Here is a 10927-nt window from a genome sequence, read left to right on the forward strand (position 1 = left end):
ACACCTGTGCAGGCTCTGCTTGGCTCAGAGGGACAAGAGCAGCTATCAGATCCTCTAACACTGTCTTTAACAGTGGCTGGCAGAGCTTTTGTGATCTGCTTTTGTTCCATATGCACACACTCATACATTTACCATCCACTCAGACATACTGACAGTCACATAGTTTCTTTATTTATATAATTTCTTTATTTAGTTGAAATACATTGTGAAGACTATGTGTGGTCTCCCCTCATATTTTTTGCAGGATTAAAATTAAAATAATCTCCAGTTGCAATAATAAAGTGGTACAGAAATTAATCCCCCAAAATTGATTGTGTTCATCTGGATGTAGCGTTTTTAGCAGGAGAAACATTTAGTCAGTCAACAAGGCTGGCATTCTTAGACTGTGAGAGTTCCATCAGTAATGGGGGACATTTGGAAGTTGATATGTACAGTAAACCTACGCATACGGATCAGTTTTTAAGGTTTGACTCTCATCATCCACTGGAGCACAAACTGGATGTCATCAGGATGCTACAACACAGAGTGAACACAGATGCCCAAAGACACAGCGGCCAGGGAAGCAAAAGAACATCATATCAAGAAGGCCCTGAGTAAATGTGCTTATCCTATGTGGTTGTCTTAGTTTCAGTATTAGTTTTAGTTTCTTTGATGGGAGGTATTTGAGAGAGGTGAGATTATAGAACTCCAAAACAGCTATTATAATATAAAAACTTTACTCAGATAAACATACGCTCCAATGTGTCTTCATGCTGCATGTGTCAATCATTACACGTGTATTCTGTGTTGGTTAAATTATTAAAAACAGTTATTAACAAATATTCTAAGTCTAGTTTTTAATAATATCTCAATCAAAAAATATTCTTCTTTCAGATTTAGTTATAGTTTTTAGTTTGATTTTAGTTAACTATGTTAACCTTGCTTTTTTACTGATTGTTGTGAATTCATTAACCTGAAATGACCGCGTTCTCTCTTCTACGTGCTTTACGGTAATTCTCTCGTAGAAACGGAAGTCTCAATGAGAACTTCCTTAGTTACAAGACGCTTGCACCCCGATTATGTGTCGATTTTTAGCTTGTAGCCTTCTTGCTACGTTTTCTAACGTGTTTAACTCATAAAGACAAATTTTATTTTATCTTTAATTTAATTTTACTGTGACGCGAGACACCAGAGAAACTCTTCGGGTAAAGTGCGCATATTCCCGCTCCTTTTTCATGGCTCTTTAGAGGAAATGTCTTCCATCCAGTGGTGTTTTTTACCCCTTATATTGACGGTCATATGTGGACGTCTGGCACACGGAGCTACAGACCCAGTGGGGACTTCCTCCATCAGTGCCACCCCCGCTAATGGGGAGCCGTTCAGCTCTGCCACCCCTGCTCCGAGCGGTACGGCAGAGCCGTTCAGCTCTGCCACCCCTGCTCCGAGCGGTACGGAGGCCGTGAACTCCACTGGTGTCAACACCACGGAGGTCCCTACCCTTGCCACCGTGAGCTCCACGGTAAACACGACACTGTCCGCGACCGAAGCGCCCACTGCGGCCACCGAGAGTCCAACTGCAACCACCGTCCAGCCCACGGTGTCTCCACAGGGTAAATTACACCTCCAGCTACATCGTTTGTAGGGCTGATTAAGTCTTTTTGTTGCTTCGATCAGGCTTCCCGCTAGTTACTCAAGCTAGACTTTGTGGATCTGACGATGACACCACACCTAACATAAGTACTCCCAAGCATGTCCAACCTTTTTCCTGATGTTTTCCAGCGTGTCTCTGTGATTTAACTCCTGGTTTCTGTGACATCGGCTGCTGCTGTGACACAGCTGACTGTGGGCTCGCTAACTTGAGCGCTGTCTTCACTGGATGTCCGCAGAGAGCCGTGTGAGTGTTGGTCGTTAGCTCTATAACACGTGTGGTACACAGCTTCAACATTTAAAAGACAATTTTTTACTTTACAGATCAGGTGTTTGCGTTGAGAAATGGCTGATGTTCAGAGCCAATGTGGATTCGTCTCTTATCACAGTGACTGACTCTCTGTTTTGTGTCCAGCCTTCAGGTAAATGGCATCACTTTTTTTTTAATCACACGTAAGGTCAACATATATCATTATCTTTTTCCAACCTCCAAACAGATAACACGTCCCAGTTTTTCCCAGCCCAACCTCAGCATCCAGTGTTAGGGGACTCGTACCACTTCTCTCCACAGAAGACTCCAACTGTAGGACCCAGCAGAAGTTTTTACATGGTAAGTTTTACGCAGACTTAAATAATTAAAATAAACAAACTTTAGATATTTGAAATCATCACAACTGCATTTCTGTAGGTTGATGATGTCATCCAGACATATTTCCCCAACTCCTCTGTGCGGGGTCTCCTCCGTCAGCCATCTCCAGGACCGGCAGTGTCAGCTTTTTGCATCGACCGCAACCCTGCAAGTAAGATCACATAAAAAGTTAAATGTTGAACTGTTGAGTGGCAAAGTGCTGTTACACCGTTTTAAGTGCAGCCCTGCCATCTAGAGTTGCTTCTTCATATTTACTTTGGACAGTTTTGGGAGAATCAGTTTATGATATTTTCTACAGACGTCTTAGACACAGCAGCCCAACTCAGACGTGTGGGTTTGTGGCAGTATACATGACACCCTTTTATACTGGGGAATACAGGAGACATTTTTACCCATCATACTGCTGTGAAAAAGTCTCGAGCTGCCCCTCATTTCTTTATATTTTGCGAGGAAAATGGGGGAAAAGGTGCAGGGATTTATTAAACCATGTGACAACCATATATAACAAATTTTGTACAATATTGAACACTTTTATTCTTCAGCACAGTCTGGACTGTCTTAGGCAAACTTCTTTAAGTAGTATTCAGGAATAGTTCTCCATGCTTCCTGAAGGACATCCAACAGTCCCTGAGTAGAGTAGCCTTTCCAGAAAAGTTAACACTCTGTAAAACAGGGGTGTCAAACTCAAATACACAGTGGGCCAAAATTCAAAACTGGAACAAAGTCGCGGGCTATCATTAATATTTATTGAAAAAAAAAATCTTCCTCCAGATATAAGAATGAATCTTTTCTTATGGACTCAAACAAGTTTTGCTGAAAAACTGAATATGGAACAAGCAAAGCTTGATACTAAACGATATATGTATTATCTGTATAATACCAGTAGGCCAGCTCTAATAGTAATTTGGCATGGCTTTGCGGGCCAAATGTAATTAGGCGAGTTTGACACCTATGCTGTAAAATGTGAATGAAAACAGAATGCAACAGTCCAGCTAAAGGAAAGTTAGAGAAAAGACTAAAAAAGTTGTGTAATGCTTCAAAAGAAATGCTTCAGTTTCTCACTGCTAATGAGATTAATTGGCAACAGGTCGGTTACAATTAACATCCCAGAGAAGCTGAGAGATGTAATCTCTCTAATATGTCCTTCGTCTGCCCCGGGGTTTCCTCTCAGTAGCACGTGCCCAAAACACCTCACCTAGGAGGAGGCCAGCAAGTATCCTTTAACTGACTCTTCTCTTAGCCCCTCCTGATCAAGGACCAATCTCCTCATTGTGTCCCAGGCTGAGCCCAAACACTGTTCAGAGGAAACGCCACAATATCATCCTTTCTGCTTGTTGCCATAGGTGACGGTAGGAATGTAGACTGATTTCACACTCAGCTCTCTTGTCACGACAACAGTCCGTACAGAGACACCACACCAATCTGTGTGCATGTGGGGGTACTCAGAGGAAAACTTGCACGTGTTAAGGCTCCATCACTACTGAACAGTTGTTTACAGGTGTTAGAGTGATGTGTGCTGCCATCCAGGTGACGACTTTGTCGGGGAAAGGGCTTGCACACAACCACATTCTGCTCATTTTGTACTGTAAACAATGTCTTATTTATCAAAAGTTGGTACACACATGCAGAATTATTACAACAACACACTGTTTCCTATGCCACATTTTATCCACCTTAATTCCTCCTCTTCTTGTAGAGTTCTTGAGGTCTGTGTCTCTGTCTTGTGCACGGATGGTGACTCCTCAGTCATGCATCACAGATCCAAGCCTCAGCGCCAACTCCTACTTCTCCGACCTGCATCTCATCAAGGTCAGTGAGTCCATTTGCACCAAATTCTTTTAAGTGCATGATTAGCTGTGAGACTCTCACCACAGATCGACTAATATCAGGTATTCTGTGACAGATCCCAAAAGCTGAGATGGCACCAGTGTCAGATTTTCTGGTAAGTCGTACATTACTGTTGTAAATGTGCTTTGATATTCCACTTAAAATCTCTAATACTTTGTCTATAGTACATATAGTACACTGGAAAGGCAAAAATAGGAGTTAATAGTTGTTGTCGTGCTAATATTTCACAGTTATTGATTATTCCTACAGGCTAATGTTTTCCTGACTGTTTTAGATCCCAGTGACCAACCTGTCAGTGTGGCCTTCACCAACGCTGCGGAACAGCTCCTGTATTAATGCAGTGCAGAAGGTGACGAGTGCACAACTGTGTGGTGAACCACAAGTGTGTGACGAAACATTGAAGTTGACTCTGCTGTTTCTGCCTTTCCTGCAGGTGAAGTTTGTCATATTTTACACCGGCAGAGGGGAACTCACAAGCGCAACGGTTGACGTAACCCTAGCCGCTGTGAATCAGAGTCAGCTGTTGCTCCAGACGCACTCTGTAGAGTTCCAGGTAGAGCCAAAAGAATAAAAAAAAACTCAATTTAAACACTTTAATGTGCCAAGTAATGTAGTTTTTCTCTTTCAGCTGACCAAAACAAGTCCCACTCCTGCAATACTGAAGCCTGCAGTCGGACTTAAAGTTGGATCTCCTCTCATCGGTCGCTTTTTAAAGGAAGCGATGCCTGTATCCTAACTACAATTTTAAGATTGTATCTTTTAATTTATCTGCCAAGCTTCTACGAAGTTTGGCTCCTTGACAGTGAGCCAGCTGACCTCACTGGGGGTGTCACAAAGTGGGACCTGTTCCCCTGATACAACCACACGAGCACCCATCCTCTTCACGCACAACATCATCACCGGCTGCACCTTCAGGTGAGTCTGCATTATTTCTTTTTGCCTCTGTTGTCTGTGGTTCTAGTTATGTTACATTAGGACAAGTGGAGATGTCGCTAAAATAACAAACAACATCCTCCGCTTTTCTTTTCTTTTTAAAATTTCTTTCTCTCCGTGCTACAAGTTCTCCAGCCAACGACTGCTCAGAGCTGCGCTCGCAGATTTATGGGATCTTGCAGGGACTCGCTACTCCTGATGAGATCGCCATGAGCTCGGGCTCCCAGCCAGACTGGGCGAGAGTCATCACACAGGAGTGTCCCTTCAGCCTGCAGGTATAACCGAAATGTGACCCCCATACACCGTTACAGCTATTCTGGTGTCTGCAGCAGCACCTAGTGTCGGTGCTTTGTATCTGCCCCCAGCCAGTCGCAGCAATTCAATTCAATTTTATTTATATAGCACCAAATCACAACAACAGCTGCCTCAGGACACTTTATACTGTAACCCAACAATCATAGAACCCCTATGAGCAAGTGCTTAGGTTTCTTCCTGTTAAAAGGGAGTTTTTCCTTCCCACTGTCGCCAAAGTGCTAGCTCATACAAGATCATCTGATTGTTGGGGGTTTGTTATTGTACTGTCTTTACCGTACAATATAAAGTGCCCTGAGGCAGCTGTTGTTGTGATTTGGTGCTGTATAAATAAAACTGACCGGAGTATCTGTACACAGACACATTTCAGAGACATTTATGTTGTTCCTTCTCAGGAAACGTGTGAATCAGGCTGCGTCCTCCCTCACTCTCTCTCCATCGAAGTACTGTGGGCTCGCCTGGGTCCCCTCGACCTTCCCCAAAACTACATCCTAGGGGCCAGATACCTTTTCCAGTGTCAAAATTTCAAGGTGTGCTCTCTACATCTCACTTTTTTCTCTTTTTTTTTTCTGACAGATTTACCTTTAAAATTCCTCTGCTCCTGTCTTTATTTTTTGTTTTCTTTTTCCCCTCAGTGTCCTCTGTCATCCTCTCTCGCTCTGACCACCAGAGTTACGTTCGCTGACAGCACAGTCTACCCAGAACCCCCCAGGGGTTTGCCTCAGCCTTTCTGGAAGTTTCCTTTTGGCTTCTTCACGAGAGGCTCCGCTGAATTGGACGGCCACATTATTATGAACAGCAGCAGCACAGAGAAGGTCACATGGAGTTTAATGCTGCTCACAGTCATGTCACTAACAGGATTAGAATTCCTCTGCAGGTAACTTGACGGGTAACTGGAGCAGCACTGGGACTCGAGGAAAAGTTTTCTAAAATACCTAATTTATTGTTTCAATTATTTCTCAGAAATAAATACATTTTCACAAGACAGTTTGAGTCATTTTTAGACTGCATCACTGAGGTAAAGAGGCACTGTTTGCACACAGCTCCTCATCTCTCTGCACCTCCTGGTGTCGCTGGTTTCTGTGCGTTTCCTTCTTTTTCTCTGTGACGCGCACATAGTTGAGGAGATTGACGACTGCAGCAGGAGTTATACCTTCCAAGCGAGTAGCAGCGCCCAGCTGGAGGACAGAGCAGAAGAGTCAGGGCATATTTGTTCCCTTTTATTAAAATAAATATTTCACACTATTATTTTGAAAGGAGCGGGCTCACTGTGCTCGGTCGAACTCTGTCCAGGATCTCTCGAACTTCGTCGGAAAGCGACACCGGCAGAGAGAAATAGTCAATGTCCTGCGGCAGGGACATGTTCTCCTCCCTCTGAATTCTCTCGATCTCTTTCTTGTTTAAGTCGCAGTGAGGCTTGTACACAGCTGTGTGACAGACCAGAGAAACGTTTTAGTGAGAGTTTTATTGTAGATGAACATTTCAGGCGGGGTTATTTTTTTCTTACCTTCTATCTTAAGTCTCTGTGTGAATTCCATATAAGACGAAAGGCTCTCGGGGAAGGCAGATGCCAACATTTCAAAGGTCACGTCGTTGTACTGAAGAAGATCTAAGCCACTGAAAAACAAACATTACCTGGAAAAATTTTTTAAACTGACATGAAAAATTAAATTATTAGCTTGGCAGATTTCTATCACTCACGTCAGTAAGGTGCTCTTGGTCTCACTGATGGGAACACTGGGAAGCTTCTTCTTCCAGCTCGAGGTAGACAGAAAGAGAGCCTGAAGGGCTGTCAGTGCATCCTGGAGGCTGTTCCTCACTCTTAAAGACTCCTGGTAGCGCACAGAAGACACACATCCCACCTCCTCAAAGCCTGATGGGAAATAAAAGGTAATGAGAGGAGGAGAAGAAGTGAAAAAAAAACAAACGCAAGCACAATAACACGTTGGAGATGCTACACCTACCCTTCGGGGTCAGGCGGAGGTCGGCGTTGTCCGGCCTTAGAGAAGTTCGAAACTCGGCCCGGCTGGTGAACATGCGGTAAGGCTCTGTCACGCCTCGACTCACCAGGTCGTCAATGAGAACTCCGATATAGCTCTCTGTTCGAGACAGCGTCACTGTGGGCATGGAGAGCGCCCAGCGGGCAGCGTTTGCTCCCGCCCACAAACCCTGCTCAGATAGAAGAAGAAAAATCAGTTGGTGATAAGCTGCTTCCAGCTGTGTGTGTGTGTGTGTGGCTTTAAGGAAAGAAGCAGCTACCTGTGCGGCAGCCTCCTCGTACCCCGTGGTGCCATTGATCTGACCAGCCAGAAACAGACCTTGAGTGCTCTTCACCTGCAGCGCCGGGCTCAGCTGAGTGGGACACACAAAGTCGTACTGCACGCCATAACCTGGAAATCCCAGAAAACAAACATTAGACTTTCAGTTCTGGAAACCAGCCTACTTCTGTCAATCCATTTTTTTTCAGAATTAGGGAAGAATTTAGGGAACTGTCACTGCTCTCACTTGTTACTAGGCAAATCAAACAGGATCTAAGGACCTACCTGGCGTGTGGATCTCAGCTCTGCGCATGGGAGGGATTTCTCTGATGAGGCGTAGCTGTATGTCAGGGGGCATTGTCATGGACAGACCCTGTGGGTACAGGAGGTCAGAGGTCACGCCCTCGGGCTCCAGCCACACCTGGTGGCTTCGGCCTGGAAAGCGCAGCACTCTCGACTCGATGGAGGGGCAGTACCTGTGAGAGACGAAGACTGCAGGTCATTCCGATTCAGCTCGATTGTTTCAGTTTTGCATAAAAATTTTATGATACACAGTTATACTGATGTTTTTGTTTTTGTGGCATTTTCTTCACAAAAACTTTCATGTTAAAACGAATCTACATGCTTTATTTTGCATTAAAGAGCAGACAATGATGGAATAACTGAAGTGATTCCTTCTGAGTTTCAAACCATTGAGTCCAAAGTGTGTGTGTGTGTGTGTGTGTGTGTGTGTGTGTGTGTGTGTGTGTGTGTGTGTGTGTGTGTGTGTGTGTACCTGGGACCTTTGGTGTCTTGCTGTATGTGACAGTTTAGTTGAAGACTCTCCCTCACCACTCTCTCCACACCCGGTGTAGTAAAGGTGAGGTAGCAAGGCAGCTGCTCTTCTGGCTACAGAGGGTTACGTTTCAAAATAAAGCAGCAGGAACAATAAACTAGACAGTGAGTTAAAAAATAAAAGTCCATTCATTCAGCTGTACCTTGCAGTGGGTGTGGGTATTGAGGAAGCTGAAAGGAGTCGGGTGACTGTCGGGGAGGTGAAGCTTAGCCAAAGAAAGGTCTACTGAGTCCTTCACAATCCTGGGAGGGGTACCAGTCCTCAGTCTGCCTGTCCTTAGCCCCAGCCTCTCCCTCAGCGTATGGGACAGCCCAGGGCTCGATGGAGCGTCTCCAATCCGACCCCCGGGGGAGGTAGTTTGACCCACAAAGAGGGAGCCAGACAGGAACGTACCAGTGGTAAGAACCACTGATTTGGCTGAGATCGCATGGCTGCCATTAGCTGGTTGTTCAGGAAGTGCAAAAAACATGAGAAAGTAAATTCAGTGTATAATATGTACCGTTTGCCATTTAGGTCCTTGTCCTTAAAAGAGTTAATTTGCTGTGTACCCAAACGTATCCCGGTGACTCTGTGGTGCCCGGGCTCCTCTGGGTTTGGTTCTGTTACCAACAGCTCCTCCACTGAGCCCTCCAACACGGTCAGCCTGGGAGTGGACAGCAGCTCGGACTGAAGAAAAAATATTTAGCAGACAAACATTTTAATTCACTCGCAGACAAATATTTTACTTTAATGGATGAGTAATTCAAGTTTTGGGGTTTTTTTCTTAACCTGAATGAAGTCTCGGTAGCGCTGACGGTCCAGCTGGGCTCTCGGACCCCACACGGCAGGCCCTTTTCTACGATTCAGGATGGAAAAATGAATCCCAGCCCAGTCCCCTGCCCGACCACACAGCCCATCCAGAGCATCAACCTCCTTCACGAGCTGGCCCTTCCCTACTCCTCCCAGAGAGGGGTTACAGGACAGAGCACCTGTGGGAATATTATCAGAGAAGTTTAGTTTTCCCTGTTGGAGGAAAAAGAGCTTCTTTGTTTATGTGTCCCTTTATCCTCACCGATGGTGTGAATTTTCTGCGTGATGAGGAGTGTTTCAGCCCCAACTCTGGCTGCTGCCGCCGCTGCCTCGGTCCCTGCGTGACCCCCGCCCACCACGATGACGTCATACTGATGCCCGGCGAGGTGACCGACATGTCTGGAAACCGGTGAGAGGAGACTGTGCAGGAAGGGAAGCTTCTTTCTCAACATGTGAGACGCACACCTGTCAGAGTAAAAGTTAAATGATGGTGTATCCCTGTTAGATACTCTATTACTTTAGTGACCCATCAGCTTTATTTCAACTCTCAACTTGGAAAAATAACTTTGTTGTTTACAGTGGGTAAAATAAGCAATGAACATGTCACCAACTTTCTAAGTAAATTTTCTAAATATTTCTAAAGGTGCTTTTGACATAAAAAATTCTCACCAGATTTCAATAACAACCCATCCAATCCACACACCCAAAGAAATCAAAACATAGATGCCATGATGACAACGGCTGAAATCTGTCAGTAATTGGAAAATAATCCTGCCATTTATTGCAAATTAATATCAGCTGGTTCATTCCACACTTATGGCCTATAACAAGGTGTGTTATTACCAAAATGGCGCACAAGAAACATCTAATAATAGGTAAAAACAACGAGCTCGCTCAAGACGTTTAAGACAGTTGATATAAAGGGTCCCAAACTACCAAGAGAATATCTTCGACATCATTACACCATCCAGCTGAACTCTTAGTACAGGGCAGGATGGCTCCATGCTTCCATGTTTATGAACCTACCATCTGAATATCGCATCATCAGGCCAGCCAACATTTATCCAATCTCCTAATTTTGGTGAACTTGACCTCAGTTTCCTGTTCCTGACTAAAGTAACGCCAGGTGTGGTTTTGTGCTGCTGCAGCCCATCTGCTTTAAGGGTCCACGTTATACCCCCTGAGAGATGCTCTTCTGTGTACCTTGACTGTAACGAGTTTGAGTTACTGGTGCCTTCCTGCCAGCTGGAAACAGTACGCTTTTCTCTGACCTCTGGCATCAACAAAGCATTTTGGCACGAATTCTAATTTAATTTTAAAAAATGGTTATATTGAACATGTACAGCTTTGAATCAAACCGTATCCTCGCTCTCTGTTAGTAAGAGCACAACTTACAAATACGTAAACAGTTTAAATACGGCTTGTTTACTCAGCGCACATGTGGATCCACAACAAACTCTCCCCTCAGGTTTGAAATGTACTTACGGTTTATTTGGGAGAAGGCGTATTGTTGTTTTTATTTCAGATGCTCTGTAGCAGAAACTGAGACTAACAGAAAGGCAAAGATCATTTAGGAAAATTACCAAACTCCTGCTACATAAGTCAAAGTATCCCTATGGAGGCCGCCATGATGTCTGTAGCTCACAACCGTAATAACTGGTTTACAGACGCACTGAA

At 44.5% G+C, this 10927-nt stretch overlaps 2 protein-coding genes across 3 annotated transcripts; one reads left to right on the plus strand and one right to left on the minus strand.

The window, feature by feature from the left end:
• Nucleotides 1-1010: 1010 nt before the first annotated feature.
• LOC116327647 (tectonic-3) lies at nucleotides 1011-6353 on the plus strand. The gene is made up of 14 exons (XM_031749284.2): nucleotides 1011-1589; nucleotides 1759-1873; nucleotides 1951-2048; nucleotides 2124-2236; nucleotides 2315-2426; nucleotides 3972-4084; nucleotides 4179-4217; nucleotides 4398-4472; nucleotides 4557-4676; nucleotides 4752-4850; nucleotides 4935-5038; nucleotides 5184-5331; nucleotides 5764-5898; nucleotides 6004-6353. The coding sequence occupies exons 1-14, from the start codon at nucleotides 1232-1234 to the stop codon at nucleotides 6247-6249; spliced, it is 1875 nt and encodes a 624-aa protein (XP_031605144.2). The 5' UTR covers nucleotides 1011-1231; the 3' UTR covers nucleotides 6250-6353.
• On the minus strand, nucleotides 6288-10881 carry mto1 (mitochondrial tRNA translation optimization 1). 2 transcript variants are annotated; one of them, XM_031749283.2, is made up of 13 exons: nucleotides 10736-10881; nucleotides 9513-9715; nucleotides 9230-9429; nucleotides 9010-9127; nucleotides 8604-8902; nucleotides 8402-8514; nucleotides 7912-8102; nucleotides 7628-7758; nucleotides 7333-7537; nucleotides 7070-7241; nucleotides 6876-6985; nucleotides 6638-6795; nucleotides 6288-6546 (listed from the first exon to the last, which is right to left on the minus strand). In XM_031749283.2, exons 2-13 carry the CDS (start codon nucleotides 9700-9702, stop codon nucleotides 6379-6381), a joined length of 2055 nt encoding a protein of 684 aa, XP_031605143.1. In that variant the 5' UTR covers nucleotides 9703-9715; nucleotides 10736-10881; the 3' UTR covers nucleotides 6288-6378. The 2 variants fall into 2 exon arrangements, with proteins under 2 accessions (XP_031605143.1, XP_031605142.2); XM_031749282.2 differs by having other exon boundaries at nucleotides 7333-7758.
• Between the last annotated feature and the right edge of the window lie 46 nt (nucleotides 10882-10927).

Source organism: Oreochromis aureus, linkage group 8 (genome assembly GCF_013358895.1).
Source record: "Oreochromis aureus strain Israel breed Guangdong linkage group 8, ZZ_aureus, whole genome shotgun sequence".
Lineage (NCBI taxonomy): Eukaryota > Metazoa > Chordata > Actinopteri > Cichliformes > Cichlidae > Oreochromis > Oreochromis aureus.